The sequence below is a fragment of the Perca fluviatilis genome, chromosome 18 (genome assembly GCF_010015445.1).
Source record: "Perca fluviatilis chromosome 18, GENO_Pfluv_1.0, whole genome shotgun sequence".
NCBI classification, from domain to species: domain Eukaryota; kingdom Metazoa; phylum Chordata; class Actinopteri; order Perciformes; family Percidae; genus Perca; species Perca fluviatilis.
Window position 1 is genome coordinate 35,525,256 of NC_053129.1, and position 18,392 is coordinate 35,543,647.

The window sequence follows — 18,392 nt, forward strand, 5'->3', positions numbered from 1 at the left end:
GGGAAGAAAGCAGTGATTTAAATCTCTGTAAATAAGAAATATTTCATGAGTTTTTCTTGTGTTAACGCTGCATGTCAGCACTCGTCTCTGCATGATGTTTAAATAAAGTTTCTATGGAGGAAACATGACAGAGACGCAGTTTTTCTCTTTTAACATGTTAATGATTAAAATCAGCAGCCTGAAAGTTTCCCATGATGCATCTGTGCAGCTGCAGACACATTGAGAAGTGTTTAATAATCTCAGATTGTGGCAGAAAAACAGAGAAAGAAACAACAGCAACTCACCTGAGAGACCAGCAGACAGCTGCTGACACGCTGCTGCTGAGTCTGAGTGTGTGTTTTTGTGTGTGTGTGTGTGTGTGTGTGTGTGTGTTTCCTGTGGGCGTCTCTGTGGGTATTTCTGAAGTATGGAAGCTCATTAAAGACAAAATATTGACAGAAAATTTGAATATTGCTTTAAATAATGCTGTGAGTGTGATTTAGCTTTAGTTTGTTCTTCTATTAGTTGTGAGAGTGAGTTACAAAATATTGGCCTTGAAGTAAACATACCCCCTGTTGCACAGTCCAACAAACAACTATCAGCCACTGATGTCTTGCAAACGAAAAAGATAGCAGCTCACAGAGTACATGTGGAAAGGGTAATAGCCAAAATAAAGAAATTTAAAATTGTATCAGGGAGAGTACCCAACATCAGACTAGGCAATATAAACCAAATTTGGTTTGTTGTGAGCATGCTTTCCATTTTCCAGCCCCACATACTTAAAAAAAGGCCCCTAAACTGATGGGAAACAACAACAGTACATGTTTGATTGATTGGTTGACTTATTGATTGATTGATTGCTTGCACTGTGATCTGTATATTCTTGCCTCCAGTTTAAGCCTGTCACCTTCTGAATGTATTGTAAAGTTTTGAATATACCCCTCTATAGTATAATTTAGTCCCTTTTGATTGCTTCTGGATGAAATTAAATCCTTTTTCACCCAAAACATTTCCAAAAACTTATTTGCTATTCTGTCAGCTGTCATTTTCAAATGTTTTTCTAACATTTGTTACATCCTGTAACGCCTTGCAGTGCCCTGATATGACATGAACTACTACGCCTGATATGACATGAACTACTACGCCTGATATGACATGAACTACTACGACTACCATTTGAAGTCACTGTTCCATTATTAATTTGACTATTATCGCCACTGTTCATCACACCCCCAACCGGCCCGTCAGACACCTCCTACCAAGAGCCTGGGTCTGTCCGAGGTTTCTTCCCAAGAGGGAGTTTTTCCTCGCCACTGTCGCACTGCTTGCTCTTGAGGGACTTATTGGAATTGTTGGGTCTTTGTAAATTATACAGTGTGGTCTAGACCTACTCTATCTGTAAAGTGTCTTGAGATAACTCTTGTTATGATTTGATACTATAAATAAAATTGAATTGAATTAATCAAGTCTGGTTTGTTTGTCTGAGTTTCTCATGGTAACGGTGGGTGTGGGGCTTAGCGACTGGCAGATTGGCACCTCGCACTAAGAGTACTAACCAATAACTTGAGACAGGTAAGGGGGAGGAACAAGGACATTAAAACACAAACACTTCTGAGAGGCTGACATCTACCTAGTGACGTTTTTGGACTGAAGTTGTAAGGGTGTGCCATTGTCCTCGGATCACACGCACACAGAGACCAGGATGGACGACGATGAAAAGAGCAGCTTTATCTCTGCCAGTGTTTCCTCGACAAATGAAGTTGGAAAGTCTCTAAATCAACCTGAAGTGAGTTCAGCAGGTGATAATCCTAGCAGAGGAATCTGTTAATGTCTGATAATCAGCTTTGATCACATTGTGCTGTGTCACTGTTTAACTGGACAGTAGAGAGGTTTATTTATGCTGATTGGCTGATTCTAAATATCTATTTTAAATATTCTGTAGAATTTCTCTCTGGGTTAAAGACCAATGATTTTAGAAAATTTTACATGTAAAGTTTTTGTGTTTCGTAAGTACAACCAACAGCAGTTTGATTGTAATCTGAGTTCATGTCATCAGTGAAAAATGCAGGAGTGTCTGAACTGGTCTGACAGCTTGGCTCAACTTGGCTCAGGCTCCTTTGTTTTTAAACCCTTAATACTCTGAAGTTATGTGCATGGATGAAGTGTTCAGTGCTCGAATACAACCATCTTCAAACACTAATGTGTCCATTGCCAAGGGTCATTTCTATGCTTTCTATTCATTGTCTATGTGAACAGCCATGCAATGCATTCTGGTAGTGTTGCTGAACACATTGAAACCTGTGACCATTGGGAGACTATACAGCGATTTGGTTTATGCACGTTTAGCCCAAAAAATGGAGGCTGCATTACATGTCATTTAGCTGACGCTTTTATCCAAAGCAACTTACAATTCTTACATATCAGAGGTCACACATCTCTGGAGCAACTAGGGGTTAAATGTCTTGCTCAGGGACACATTGGTTTATGTATCACAGTGGGAATCAAACCCAGGTCTCCCACACCAAAGGTATGTGACATATCCACTGCGCCATCACCACCCTGCACCCATTGGTTTAACTTTTTGCATGAAATACATGAAAAATGCATTTAAACTTCTGGTTGGGTAGAGCTAATTAAAGAAAATTTAAAATATCTCCAAAATCATAAGAGCAATGTGGGTACTAAATGTCGTGAATATTGGAGCAATTATGTCCAACTTAATGGCCTTGAAAACATTAGGGGGCGCTATGGAGCGCGCTTAAACTGCATTAACCAAATCACTTCATAGTCTTGCAATGCTAATGGATTTTGATTTTGATTTTTCCCAAATGGCAAAAGTATTCACAAATTATTTTCCCGATCAGGGAGTGCCAGGGGGCTGGTGGGCGATTGGGCCTCGGAGGTCTCCTTTCCATGCAACTTCACTGCCCTACCCCCCTAGACTACCAAAGACACATTGTGTGTTGAGTGTTTCAGTCACATGTGAACATATGTAAAACTGTATTGGTTTGGGCATGCTAGCATTTAGCATGGCTGCACAGGAAGGTAGGCCATCTGGGAACACTTTGGTCATTTGGGAAGGAAAATTGGGAAAAGTCAACCCCCCTATTAAAAGCAGGCCAAATGTCCTGGGTTGAACTTAAATATATAAAAAAAAACGTACCCACCTTTCTTTCCTTAAGTTCAGTCTTTTAGCCTTTCCTAGATCCACACTAGAAAAGGCTGCTCCGCTCCCTCCAACCAATGTCTCCACTCCTCCAGAGCCACCTTGAGCACCAGCAGCTTTATTATATTATATTATATGCTTTATATAGCATTATTCTGACTAGGTGCTATGCATTCCTTTAGTCCAACTCAGTAAACACTTTAGCATTTTGTAAAAGTTTAAAGGCAGAGGAAGTGAGAGGGAGGGGGTACCTGTTTATAATGGTAAAATCCTTGAGACTGCAGATAAAAAAATAGCAATTACCAAAGGCTTGCATCATGTGGATGCACTTACAGTGTTGTTGTCATTATTTAGAATTCCTCAACACATCCAAATACATTTTCACATTAAACCAATGCAGAGTTTATTAATCTTAACTCTTGGTTTATTTGTCTATACTCTATCATGTGTCTGTGCATACATTTCCACATCAACATTTTTCTGCCTTAACTTTAAACAAATAAAAGAATCATCATAACTCAATCTACAAAACTGGCCTGATTTGATAATCTGAGTATGTTATAACCCCAATAAATGCTATAAGGTGACAATTTTCTTTTGAATGTTTGCAGCAACAAAAGATAGAGAAATCGGACCTCTTAAGAACTTTTGAAGATTTGGGAGCCAAAGACTTTAAACGCTTCCAGTGGCTCCTGCAGCAGCCAGAGGTCCTTAAAGACTTCCCAGCAATCCCAAAGAGTCGACTGGAGAATGCAGACCGGATGGACACAGTGGATCAGATGTTCCAGATCTATAGTATAAACACTTTTAAAGTGACCAAGATAGTTTTAGAAAAGATGAATCAGAATGATCTAGTTCTAGATCTAGAGAAGTTAACAAAGACCGTTACAGAACCTGCAGGTAAACCATGATCATTATGGATTAAAACGATTATCTAACAAAGATCATACGTGCATATCATGAAGTTTTCTAAAAACATTAGCTGTGTAGCTATTATGTCCCTCTTAAAGATAGACATATACAGTACAGGCCAAAAGTTTGGACACACCTTCTCATTCAAATGCGTTTCCTTTTATTTTCATGACTATTTACATTGTAGATTCTCACTGAAGGCATCAAAACTATGAATGAACACATATGGAATTATGTACTTAACAAAAAAGTGTGAAATAACTGAAAACATGTCTTATATTTTAGATTCTTCAAAGTAGCCAACCTTTGCTTTTTTTATTAATAAGGGAAAAAATTCCACTAATTAACGCTGACAAAGCACACCTGTGAAGGTAAAACCATTTCAGGTGACTACCTCATGAAGCTCATTGAGAGAACACCAAGGGTTTGCAGAGTTATCAAAAAAAGCAAAGGGTGGCTACTTTGAAGAATCTAAAATATAAGACATGTTTTCAGTTATTTCACACTTTTTTGTTAAGTACATAATTCCATATGTGTTCATTCATAGTTTTGATGCCTTCAGTGAGAATCTACAATGTAAATAGTCATGAAAATAAAGAAACACATTGAATGAGAAGGTGTGTCCAAACTTTTGGCCTGTACTGTATGTGTTGCACCTTGGCTTATAGAACAAGCCCCCAAACAAACATCCACATAATTTTACAATAGTAAACCTATTCAGGTCCTAGTGTCTAATGGGCTGGATAGATTTCATGAATACTCACATTCACTGGATCAACCGCTTATGGATTTCATTGTTTTATTCATTCAGAGAGTATTGCTGCAAAGAAGATATACAAAAACCGTCTTCATCAGATCTATGTAGATCGGATCTACTACACCAGTTTTTCTAGGCCTGGAAGTTACCCATATGGACAGGACTGGACTGGAGACGGACAAGAGATGGCAGTTGGAAGTGACGGGTCAGGAAGTGAGAATAGTGTAGGCCAGTGGTCAAAAAGTGGGAAAAAACGAAAGAAAGCAATACAGCACAAAACTGATAGTACAACACAGAAAATATACCGGGGTAGTGTGTTCCTAAGATCAATTGATCATAAAATATATGTGGAAGGTAAAAGTATTGAGGCAAGGTGGAAAACAACTGAAATGAGAAAGATGTGATAGCCTGTCAGTCTTAAATTAATCTAAACTACCAAGCAAAAAATATATCAGATACAAGAAGCAAAATATATATCATGTACATAACATTAGGCCATATATTCCTCGACCTCTGAGATATTATATCTGCCCAAAATATGGTCATGTAGCAGCGATTTGCAAGGGCAAGCAGAGATGCTGTAGATGTGCAGGTGAACATGAGTATGGGAAATGTGAAGAAGGAGCTAAACTAAAGTGTTGTAATTGTGGGGGGGAGCACAGCTCAGCATACAGAGGATGTGAAATAAGCAAGAAGGCAGCAGAGGTCCAGAAAGTTAAAGTTTCCCAAGGGAAAAAACGAAAGAAAGCAACACAGCATAATGACTTTGGCAGCAGAGAGGAAACTGATAGTACATTAACTGATGACAGAAAATATACTCGAGGGGTAGTGTCAGGTATTCCTATAGATATTTCAATTGATCAATTAAAATATAATGTGGAAGGTGCAAAAGTGATTGAGGCAAGGCGGCTTAAAACAACTAGAAATGGAGACAGATGCGATAGCCTGTCAGTCTTGATCAAATTTGATGAATCTAAACTACCAAGCAAAATATATATCGGATACATGAAGCAACATAGATATCAGGCACATAAAGTTAGGCCATATATTCCTCGACTTCTGAGATGTTATAATTGCCAAAAATATGGTCATGTAGCAGCGATTTGCAAGGTCAAGCAGAGATGCTGTAGATGTGCAGGTGAACATGAGTATGGGAAATGTGAAGAAGGAGCTAAACTAAAGTGTTGTAATTGTGGGGGGGAGCACAGCTCAGCATACAGAGGATGTGAAATAAGCAAGAAGGCAGCAGAGGTCCAGAAAGTTAAAGTTTCCCAAGGGAAAAAACGAAAGAAAGCAACACAGCATAATGACTTTGGCAGCAGAGAGGAAACTGATAGTACATTAACTGATGACAGAAAATATACTCGAGGGGTAGTGTCGGGTATTCCTATAGATATTTCAATTGATCAATTAAAATATAATGTGGAAGGTGCAAAAGTGATTGAGGCAAGGCGGCTTAAAACAACTAGAAATGGAGAAAGATGCGATAGCCTGTCAGTCTTGATCAAATTTGATGAATCTAAACTACCAAGCACAATATATATCGGATACATGAAGCAAAATATATATCAGGCACATAAAGTTAGGCCATATATTCCTCGACTTCTGAGATGTTATAATTGCCAAACATTTGGTCATGTAGCAGTGATTTGCAAGGGCAAGCAGAGATGCTGTAGATGTGCAGGTGAACATGAGTATGGGAAATGTAAAGAAGGAGCTAAACTAAAGTGTTGTAATTGTGGGGGGGAGCACAGCTCAGCATACAGAGGATGTGAAATAAGCAAGAAGGCAGCAGAGGTCCAGAAAGTTAAAGTTTCCCAAGGGATTAGGTATGCAGAGGCATTGAAGAAAGTGAAGTTGGTTCAAACAGGAAGGCCTACCACAAAATTGGTGGGAATTGATAGTAGCAAGAGTATGGTGTAGTATAGTGTGGAGAGTTTAATGCACACAGCACAATGTGGGGCAGTAGTAATACAGATGTGAATGGGTCTCTGATAGAGGAGTTCATTGACGATATGGAATTGTTGTGTGTTAATAATGGAAATGGTACGAAATATAATAGTTCACAGAATACGGAGAGTGTTATAGATCTGACAATCACATCTGCTATAATTGCTAGTGTTAGTATTTGGGAAGTTTTAAATCAATCAACAGTACGTAGTGACCATTACCCAGGATTCAGATGGCTTCCCTGACCACCGGTGTCCACCACGGTGTTCGTGGGTTAACGCCCTTTTTCAATGCCGAAAAAGCAGGAATCTGCAGGTTTGAAGATTTCGAGGTTGTCTTCATCTTTGACGGTCTGGATGACTGTCGACTTCCTCTTGATTTCCACCACACTGAGATCCTAACTGATGTTACAGAGTCCACCTCAGTGGGTGTGCTGCTGAAACACCTCATCAGGGGGAATCTGCTTCCCTCTGATCACCTCTGGATAACCACATGACCCGCAGCAGCCAATCAGATCCCTCCTGAGTGTGTTGACATGGTGACAGATGTCAGAGGGTTCACTGACCCACAGAAAGAGGAGTACTTCAGGAAGAGATTCACAGATGAGAAGCAGGCCAGCAGAATCATCTCCCACATCAAGACATCACAAAGTCTCCACGTCATGTGTCACATCCCAGTCTTCTGCTGGATCACTGCTACAGTTCTGGAGGACGTGTTGAAGACCAGGGAGGGAGGAGAGCTGCCAAAGATCCTGACTGAGGTCTGTTGTGTAGGACTAGATGTTAATATCCCTAAATTATTCGTACTTGAGGCACCGATGAGACTCTGTGGGATGGTCAATTGAGTGATGGCACCCTTTGGGTTGTCAAGTGGGCGCCCTCCTTCTTAGGTGTTTCGCTGATAGGCCCACGACACCTCCAGAGGGTTCAGCAGTAAATCCCAGCGTCCCAGGTTCACTCCCTAGATGCCATCAACTCACTTGAAAGCCCAGGCGGAGTCCTTTCTTTTCATCCACAGCCACTGGCTCCCCTTTTCAGCAGCCTTGGAGAGGTCTTTGATTGCCTGTCGATGGGCCTTCCCTCGCACTCCCATCTCCCTGAGTAGCCTAGATGTTGAGGTGGCTACGAACCCTCTGCAACCTACTTCCACTGGGTGTACCTTCGCATTCCAGCCCTGTTGTTGCGCATCGGCTGCAAGTTCTGCGTACCTCAGCCTTTTCCGTTCATAGGCCTCCTCCACTGCACCCTCCCAGGGCACGGTGAGCTCGATGATGTAGACAAGCTTCAGCGAGGCTGACCACAGAACAAGGTCTGGTCGCAGGTTGGTAGCTGCAATCTCAGCTGGGAAGCAGAGTTTCTTATCCAGGTCTGCCAGCAGCTTCCAGTCGCGTGCTCTGCACAGCCTCCCAGTGTCTGGTCTTACGGTAGTGAGGCTGCCTTTACTCTCACCCTCCCGGACAAATGGTGTTCGCTGCCACCGAGATGACGGGGGAGGAAGGGCATTCACACCTGTCAGTAGGCTTTCCAGCACTGCTGCAAGATACTTTAACACCTGGTTGTGCCGCCAGGTGTAACGGCCTTGGGTGAGACTGGTCTTACATCCCACTAAGATGTGCTTCAGTGTTGCTGGACTTGGACATAGAGGGCATGTGGGGTCTTCGGCATACCACTGGCTTAGGTTTGCAGGAGAAGGCAGGACATCGTAGACAGCCCTGATGGTAAAGCTTGCCCTGAATGCCTCCATCTCCCACAATTCACTCCAGGAAATCTTCCTCTTCTCCACTCCTTTCCATGCCATCCACTGCCCTTGCTTTGCCTGTGCCACAGCTTGAGCACACCTTCTTGCTTCCTCGTCCCGACGTACCTCCTGGACCACCAGCTTGCGTCTTTGAAATGGAGAAGCCTTACGCCACACTGGTGTACTGGCACCCAGGCCAAAACCACTCCTCCCCTCCTGCACTCGCCCCACGATGTCCTTGTGTCTGAGTGCTGCTTTTGCCTGCTCAGTTGCAGCCAATGGAGTCCATTTCCTCCCAGTAGCCAGGATGGGAGCAGCTTGGGCTACAAATGGATCGCTCGAATCCAGTAGCATCCTCTCCAGTCTGACTTTGGCGCACTTGTACTCCTCTGCCAGGCTGGAAATGGGGAGATGTAACATCCCTTTGCCATAGAGCCCAATGCTGCTGAGGCACCTGGGAAGGCCAAGCCACTTCCTTACATATGAACTAACCAGTCTCTCCAGCTTTTCCACCTTTGAGAGCGGGACTTCATAGAGGGTTAGCGGCCACAGGAGACGTGGGAGTAGTCCATACTGCATGCACCAGAGCTTCAGCTTGCCAGGAAGCAGGGTTCTGTTGATGTTCTCCAGGCCGCTGGTTACTTCCCTCCTGAGCTGCTCTACTTGCTCTTTGTCTTTAAGGGAGGCATCATACCACCGACCTAGGCTCTTCACAGGCTTCTCGGAGACCGTTGGAATGGGTTCTTCGCCAATATGGAAGCGGTGCTCTGACAGTTTCCCCTTGACAATGGAGATGCTTCTGGATTTGCTCGGCTTGATCTTCATGCGGGCCCGCTCAATGTTTTCCTGTAGCTTTCTTAGTAGCCGTACAGTGCAAACCTTGGTCGTGGTTAAAGTTGTGAGGTCGTCCATGTAGGCTCTGAGCGGTGGCAGCCTCAGCCCAGGTCTTATTCCGCTGTCCTCCCCCCCGGCCAGGTACCACGTGGACGACGACCCCAGATGGTACAGCCGGCCATGATTCCCACCTCCAGGTGTTGCCATGCTGTCGTGTACTCTGCTGTTGTCACGCAGAGTTGGACATCCTCAAAGGCTGTCCACAGGAGGGTGTGAGGTACTGAACCAAAAGCGTTCGCGAGATCCAGGAATACCACGTGAAGATCTGTTCCCTCCTTTTTGGCAACCTGGATCTGATGCCAGATGACACTAGCGTGTTCTACACAACCAGAAGAGCCTGAGATGCCTGCTTTCTGAATTGACGTGTCAATCAGGTTGTTTCTTTGCAGGTATTCTGCCAATCTGTGAGCGACCACACTGAAGAAGATTTTTCCCTCGACGTTTAGAAGGCTGATCTGGCGGAACTGCCCAATCACTGATGAGCCCTTTTCCTTGGGGATAAGAATCCCTCTGGCTCTCCGCCAGGACGTTGGTATTTCCTTCTTTTGCCACACGACTCTCATCAGTCTCCAGAGGAATCGCAGGACATCAGGTGCGTTTTTGTAGAGCCTGTATGGAACTCCGTTAGGACCTGGAGATGATGCGGCCCTTGATCTACGCAAGATTTGTTCTAACTCACTCCATCTGGTTAGACTGATATCCAGTTCGTGCTCTGGTGGATTGGCTGGTGGCATGTCAGGAGGGAGTGTAACTTCTTCCTGGTGTCTATCATCTGTGCAGGAATTTTTTAGATGTTCTTCCAGGTCGGCCTTTGATACCAAGAGACTTCCACTCTTCTCCTTTGTGAAGAGACTCTTCACAAATTTGAAGGGATCTTTATAAAAGCGTGATCTTGTTTGCTCCTTCCTTCTGTGCTTCCTCAGAAGGTTTTCAGCTCTCCTCAGTGTTACAAGCCTGCTCTGAATCTCTTCCTGCAGCAGGTTTATGCCACCCTTCTCTTCCTCTGAGGCCTTCCTCCATTGCTTCTTCAGCTGTCTCCTCTCCTTGACTAGGCGGTCTATTTCTGTCTGCCTTCTTGATTTTGTTGGGATTGACGGAGTAGCTTTTTTACCTTCGACCACTCTGAACTGTTCCACCCCATAGGCATAGATAAGATCGCCCATTCTTTCCAACTTCTTCATGGTTGTGCCTCTGATCCCTTCCAGTATGTTGCAGAGATCAGTGTTGACCTCCTTCCACAGCGTTTTGTCGCAGGCCTTGAGATGTACATCCGCTTCCTAGTGGTTCAGACCAAACAGAAGAGTGTCAAGTATGATGGAGGAGCTGAGACAGATTCACCCTGAAGTCCATAGAGCAGGACAATGATCAAATCTTTGGGGAAACTGGCTTTTGAGCAGCTGCAGAAAGGCAACCTGATCTTCTATGAATCAGACCTGACAGAGTGTGGCATCAATATCAGAGCAGCCTCAGTGTACTCAGGAGTGTTCACGCAGATCATTAAAGAGGAAAGTGGACTGTACCAGGAAAAGGTGTTCTGCTTTGCCCATCTGAGTGTTCAGGAGTTTCTGGCTGCTCTTCATGTCCATCTGACCTTCACCAACTCTGGAGTCAATCTGCTGTCAGAAGCAAAATGGTGGTTGAAACTATTTTAAAAAGATCTACACTGACATATCTCTCCCAGAGTGTTGTGGACAAGGCTTTGACAAGTCCAAATGTAGACTTGGACATGTTCCTCCGCTTCCTCCTGGGTCTTTCACTGCAGACCAATCAGAATCTCCTATGAAGACTGCTGACACAGACAGAAAATAGGTCAGAGACTAATCAAGACACAGTTGAGTACATCAAGAAGATCAGGGATAACTCCTCTGCAGAGAAAAGCATCAATCTTAATGAACTGAATGATCGTTCTCTAGTAGAGGAGATCCAACAGTCCCTGAGTTCAGGAAGTCTCTCCACAGATATTCTGTCTCCTGCTCAGTGCTCAGCTCTGGTCTTCATCTTACTGTCATCAGAAAAACATCTGAATGTGTTTGACCTGAAGAAATACGGCACTTCAGAGGAGGCTCTTCTGAAGCTGCTGCCAGTGGTCAAAGCCTCCAACAAAGCTCTGTAAGTGAATACATGAACACTTCCAAATATGCTAAATGTTGTACACATACAAGAAAAACATGTTGTTTGTGTTCTCTAATCCCTAGACCGAGTCAAAGAGAAGCTGTGAAGCTCTGTCCTCAGTTCTCAACTCTGAGTCCTATAGTCTGAGAAAGCTGGACCTGAGTAACAACGACCTGCAGGATTCAGGAGGGAAGCTCATCTCTGCTGGACTTCAGAGTCCACAATGTACACTAGAGACTCTCATGTCAGTATTAAGATGATTGTAAAGTGTAACAGTGGTTTTGTAGTTTCATTAAATTGAAAATAAAAAATATGTTAAATTTACCACACCTTTTAAAACATTGTGTAGCAAAATGACTGTAAATCAGATTATCTTTTAAGACCAGGGGTTTCTATTATTTTCATCTCTGGTAAGGCATAATGACAACACAAACATGTTCAGACATACACAAAGAATCAGCAGACGAAATAGAAAGGTTGCATAATTACAAACATGGCTCTCAATCAAAATAAAAATTAAGAACAATGTTTTGAAATGTGTACATTTATATACGGGCTGGGTGGCTGTAAGCTCTCAGAGAGAAGTTGTGAAGCTCTGTCCTCAGTTCCCTAATCTTTTTTTAAATGGTTTCAACCACCAATTTGCTTCTGACAGCAGATTGCCTCCTGAGTTGGTGAATGTCAGATGGACATGAAGAGCAGCCAGAAACTCCTGAACACACAGATGAACGAAGCTGAACACCATGTCTTGGTACAGTCCTCTCTCCTCTTTAAACATCTTCCATCTTCCTCTTCTAAACATCCTGAGTACACTGAGGCTGCTCTGATATTGATGCCACACTCTGTCAGGTCTGATTCATAGAAGATAAGTTTGCCTTTCTGCAGCTGCTCAAAAGCCAGTTTCCCCAAAGATCATAATCCTGCTCTCTGGACTCCAGTGTGGATCTGTCTCAGCTCCTCCATCATATTTGATGTACTTCTGTTTGGTCAGAACCACCAGGAAGCAGATGTACATCTCAGTCAGGGTATTGGGCAGCTCTCTTCCCTCTCTGGTCTTCAACACGTCCTCCAGAACTGTAGCAGTGATCCAGCAGAAGACCGGGATGTGGCACATGATGTGAAGGCTTCGGGATGTCTTGATGTGGGAGCTGATTCTGTTGGCCTGCTCCTCATCTATGAATCTCTTCCTGAAGTACTCCTCCTTCTGTGGGTCAGTGAACCCTCTGACCTCTGTCACCATGTCAACACACTCAGGAGGGATCTGATTGGCTGCTGCAGGTCGTGTGGTTATCAAGAGGCGAGCCGAGAGAAGCAGATTCCCCCCGATGAAGTTTGTCAGCAGCACATCCACTGAGGTGGACTTTGTACCATCAGTAAGGGTTTTATTATTGTGAAAGTCCAGAGGAAGTCGACACTCATCTAGACCGTCAAAGATGAACACCACTGGGAAATCTTCAAACCTTTTCCCCCTGATGAGGATTGTCAGGAGCACACCCACTGAGTCCTCAGCTCTGAGACAGCTGGACCTTCAGAGTCCACACTATTAACTGGGAACCCTCAGGTAAGTATGTACCCTTATGTCCTGTCTCTCTTAGTTACGCTGTTATAGTTTTAGACTGCCGGGCGACTTCCTTCCTTCCTTTGACACACTGACCTGCTCTCTCCTCTCCCTTTCTATTACCATTTGTGTGCAGCCCGTCCCAGAAATGCTTGTTACTAATCCTAGCTTCTGGGGAGTTTACTCCCCGGAGTCCTTATGTTTTTTTCCCCCAGCGTATTTCCTTGGAGAACGTTGGCACCAAGATCCTGGTTGCAGCTGTCTCCGTGGTCCTGCTGCACTCCCTGCTGAGCTCTGCGGTGCCCTGCAATGTCATGCTGCATCCTGCTGAACCCTCCTGCTTCCTGCTGAACCCTGCTCCTTCCTGCTGAACCCTGCTGCTTCCCACTACGTCCATCCATGCTCTGCTGGGCCACGCTACATCCTGTAACGCCCTGCAGCGCACTGATATGACATGAACTACTACGACTACCATTTGAAGTCACTGTTCCATTATTAATGTGACTATTACTGCCACTGTTCATCATATCGGCACCGTCAGACACCGCCTACCAAGAGCCTGGGTCTGTCCGAGGTTTCTTCCCAAGAGGGAGTTTTTCCTCGCCACTGTCGCACTGCTTGCTCTTGAGGGAATTACTGTAATTGTTGGGGCTTTGTAAATTATAGAGTGTGGTCTAGACCTACTCTATCTGTAAAGTGTCTCGAGATAACTTGTGTTATGATTTGATACTATAAATAAAATTGAATTGAATTGAATATTATCTGCCATGCTTTTTCTCACAATTTTTTTGGAGGACTAGTTTCCTTTTTTACAAATTATATGCTTTGTTCATTTTTATATATGGACATAGAAAAGAAAGACACTGAGGACAAGTATTAAGGTATTAAAGACAAGCCAAAATTAAGCACCACCCATCGTCTGACCGGACAGTGCAAACTCTCCCATTTTAAGGCTAAACAGTTACTAAAATATGTTTCTGAGGAACTGAGGAACTCTGCTTCATGTTGAACAGCAGTTAAGACTCATGTTGGATCATTCTGACTGTTTCTTCCTCCAGACTGGACCATGGTGTAAAGAAGAGGTTGACTAAACCGCCCACAGTCAGTTTCATGTCATCATAAAACCCTGCCCCCGAGCCCTATCCCTCTGGAAATTCCTCTCAAATGAATCAACCATAAGGCCTATTTGGACATTTCTGGTCTTATTTGATGGTTAGAAACTAATGAATATAAATCCATTGTAACAAAATGTATTTTATCATTCTAGAGTAAATGTACAGTAGATGCATATCTTGAATTTTTTATTTCTTATATTTACAAATGTTCATATTATATTACAACTTAAATGTTAAAGGTAAGGATATGTAATATTGTGTGTAATACTGGCAGCTAGCGGTTAAAATAATTACTGCACTACCAATTCAAAATACTGGAGAGTCGTTTCCCCCGCCCCCTCCTGCCCAGACTCGAAGTTCACGGGGGTTGCCAGGCTGAGACCGCAGCATTCAAAACAACGTTGCTAGACACTTTTCTCACATAGCCAGACATTACTCCACAGCACAGCGGAGCAGCTAACGGTAGATGCTGGCTATATTGACAGTCATAAAAGCCCGTGCTCACGCGGAGCGCTGTAACGAACTGACAGACACACTTTTTCGCGGAAAAATGACGAGTATGAACCGCTAAAAACACAACAACCTCACTGTCCTCTCCACACGCCAGTCAGGCACACTTCCTTGGCTTAGAATTACAATACAAACCGCTAAAAATACCACCACCTTGCCGGCGTGAACACTTCATTGGCTTAGAATTACGGCAACAATCGCTAAACACACGCAAACTCACAGTCCTCTCTTTACGATTTACAGCCCCCTCTGGTGGCGTAAAATAACTCACCGTTGTCGGCTCCAGCGCGCGAGGCTATACGCGCGTAAACAGCCATGGCCCGCTTGCCTGGTCCGCTAACAGGTAGCAGGGTTAGCATGGGGCGTTAGCCAGGACCAGTCGGGATCACTTTACTGGCTATGTCTCAATTGTTTTTTGCGAGTAACCAACTCGGGTACTCTCGCTATATAATTCAATGTGAGTACACAAAAATGTTGAAATGACAAAAATGCCCATCCCTAGTAGCTGTGATAAATTAGCCTGAAGCTAATGTTTACCTGTTCAGGAGGAAATAAGCCAACTCTGCATCCTTTTGGGCTCTAAGCTGTCTCCATCTTTCAAATACATCTCCAATATTTACCAGGGGGTTGTTACGTCTCTGGTCACGCAACTGTTAGAAACATGCTGTTTTCTTTTTTTTATGTCATGTAGAATCTATCTCCATTGATCCTGTTCGTTTGTTTGCTGCTTTCATGGCTGTACTACCGTTACAGCTGTAGCGCGCCGGGTTTACCGTTTTTACAGGTATATCTGGCAACCTGGCCTGCCTGTCAAACTGGGCCGTTGATAACAACACACAGATCAAAACATAAACATAAATTTCGTCACAGAATGTAAATTTCAAAAGAAAAATACTGACATTAGCATTGTTGTCAGAAAAGATAGTATTTCTGTTTAACATGTTTCCTTAATATCTGATGAGGCATTGGTGTCATTTTTGGATTTATTACAGTACAAATATTACATATTGGACCTTTAAAAGACTGTAGACTGTAGTAAATCTGTGATCGGTACCGTGGTCTATTTAAGAAAGCCATGAACGTGCACTTATCCCAGCTATCTACACCTGGCTTGACATAGCTTCACCGTCTGATCCTGGCTCGCGCAAACGTGCAACCAATTAAGCCCGAGCGATGAGCGGACTACACTAAGTCAAGCTGGCGTTTTTTCAATTGTCCTGGATTTCTTCATTCTACTTTTTGTGCAACAGGCCCTGAACATATGAATAGGAATGTAAACAGTCTATTGTTGTAGTGCGACTTACATCTATTTGTTTTTTTCTGTATTACTATGATATTGTAAAGTAAGGGCGGGACTTTATAAGCATTATGTTTCTGCCTGCTCCTTCTTAAAATCATCCTTTTGTTCTTTGATGGAATCTAGATTTGTGTTTTATCTTTTTGTTTTTATCTGATTTTGTTTTCTCTTCTTCATTCACAGTATGTTGATGGTTCAAGATAAATAAAACAAACTGTGTTGACTTGATATTCACTGTAATCACGTTTTCTTGCAGCAGTCCAAACTATTGATTTATTTCTTTTTTTTTATTATTTTAAGGTTTAAAGACTAAAAACAGAGTTGACGTTTATGAGTTCAACCTGTTTTAACAAATGTAAATCTTGTACATTTAAAAGTCAAAGAATAAAGAGTTTTCTTTACAATTAAGTGGTATTTCTTTCATATTTATAACATTTGAACATGTTTTATACTTCTTGTGAATATAATCCAATTAATCTTATTTTCATATATGAGTGTTTTGTATAAATATGTTTGAAAATTGGACGTAGTCTCACATGTATCCTTCCGCTAACTTCACATAGACAGTATATAAGAATGGACCAATAGACCCCGTGTCTCTGGTCTGAGACCAGTGAAGGATATCAGAAGTCTCTTTCCCGGTGCTGGCTGAGCGTTACTGAGCAGCCTCCAACTGAGCTTGAAGACGTAGATGTGACGTGAGCAACCTGTCTGAAAGTGTGAAGTCTTCTGGTAGCTGTGCCGAGAGAAATCTCAATCATTCCCAATCTTACAGAGGGAGGCGTAGGTATATGTAAGGAGATAACATAGGCACAGGCTAATTACTGATCACTAACATGCTAGTTAACATTAGTCATTAAACCTAAACAGCTAATGGAAGTCCAAACTGCCTGTGAGCTTCTCCTGTACCATAGATATATACACTAGATGTCGCCTTGACTCCGGCAGTTCATTGGAACGAATCGTCAACAGAGCCGCCATCTTGGAACAGGGGAGTAACTCCTCTTTAATGCATCAAGCGTCAATGTAGGCAAAGGGCTAACGGGAATAAAATCACCATAAATCGTCATGAATCCGATTTTCTAGTTTTGTGGTTCGTTCCAAAGGTCAGACATGTATTTATTTAAAAAATTAAGCTTTTGATATATGTATGTATATATACTATACAGTGCCCTCCACAATTATTGGCACCCCTGTCTAAGATGGGGCGGTCATGGACTTCTAAGAATTCTCCTTTTTTTACTTTTTTTATTACTTTGGTGGTAAAAAAAAAAAAAACACACATTTAGAAAAAAAAACTTGAAATCATGTGTCCCACAATTATTGGCACCCTAACAATTCCGCTGAAATATTTAATTGATTTTTTTCAAATATATTTTTTCTGTCGTTGCTAAAGTTGGTCAGCGTATCTAGGAACTTTTAAATAGTAATTCATGACTTCCTGTTTCCCTGGGGTATAAATGGACGTGACACAGAGTCCTAATTCTCTTACCCATTTGTCAACATGGTAAAGACAAGAGAACACACAATTCAAGTAAGGCAGATGTGTGTTCGACCTTCATAAGTCGAGGCAATGGCTACAAGAAAATAGCCACTCTCCTTAACTTGCCCGTATCTACAGTCAAGAGGAATCATTAAAAAGTTTAAAACAACTGGAACAGTGACAAACAAGGCTGGAAGAGGTCCCAAGTTTATCTTGCCACAACACACAGTGAGGAGGATGGTAAGAGAAGTAAAAAAAGTCCTAAACTCACTGTCACAGAATTGCATCAAAGAGTGGCATCTTGGGGTCACGAAGTCTCAAAAAAAAAAAAGCGCTCTCTACATGCCAACAAGCTGTTTGGGAGGCATGCAAGGACAAAGCCTTTTCTCACTAAACTTACCCAAACGTAAACGTCTGGAGTTTGCTAAGCGGCACTGGGACTTCAACTGGGATCGTGTGCTTTGGTCAGATGAGACTAAGATTGAGCTTGTTGGCAACAAACACTCTAAGTGGGTCTGGCGTAAAACAAAAGATGAGTATGCCGAAAAGCACCTTCATCACCGTAAAGTTGGTGGAGGATCTGTGATGCTTTGGGGCTGTTTCTCTTCCAAAGGCCCTGGGAACCTTGTTAGGGTGCATGGCATTATGAATGCTTTGAACTACCAGGACATTTTAAATAAAAACCTGATGGCCTCTGCCAGAAAGCTGAAGATGGGTCGTCACTGGTGTTTCAGCAGGATAATGATCCTAAACATGTGGCAAAATCTACACAAAAATGGTTCAGCAGTCACCAACTCAAGGTCCTCCCATGGCCATCTCGTCCCCAGACCTCAACCCAATCGAAAACCTGTGGGGTGAGCTAAAGAGGAGAGTGCATGAGAGAGGACCCAGGACTCTGGATGATCTAGAAAGATTGTGCAAA

General features: G+C 42.9%; 1 protein-coding gene and 1 long non-coding RNA gene across 2 annotated transcripts; both read left to right on the plus strand.

The window, feature by feature from the left end:
• Positions 1–1,632: 1,632 nt before the first annotated feature.
• Positions 1,633–7,728, plus strand: LOC120546462. Its single transcript, XM_039781389.1, has 5 exons — positions 1,633–1,765; positions 3,757–4,045; positions 4,869–5,099; positions 7,070–7,188; positions 7,669–7,728. The coding sequence occupies exons 1-5, from the start codon at positions 1,682–1,684 to the stop codon at positions 7,726–7,728; spliced, it is 783 nt and encodes a 260-aa protein (XP_039637323.1). The 5' UTR covers positions 1,633–1,681.
• A 3,721-nt stretch (positions 7,729–11,449) lies between these two features.
• On the plus strand, positions 11,450–13,308 carry LOC120546690. The gene is made up of 3 exons (XR_005636917.1): positions 11,450–11,504; positions 11,591–11,751; positions 13,281–13,308. It is a non-coding gene; the product is annotated as an uncharacterized LOC120546690 (long non-coding RNA).
• The last annotated feature ends 5,084 nt before the right edge of the window (positions 13,309–18,392 follow it).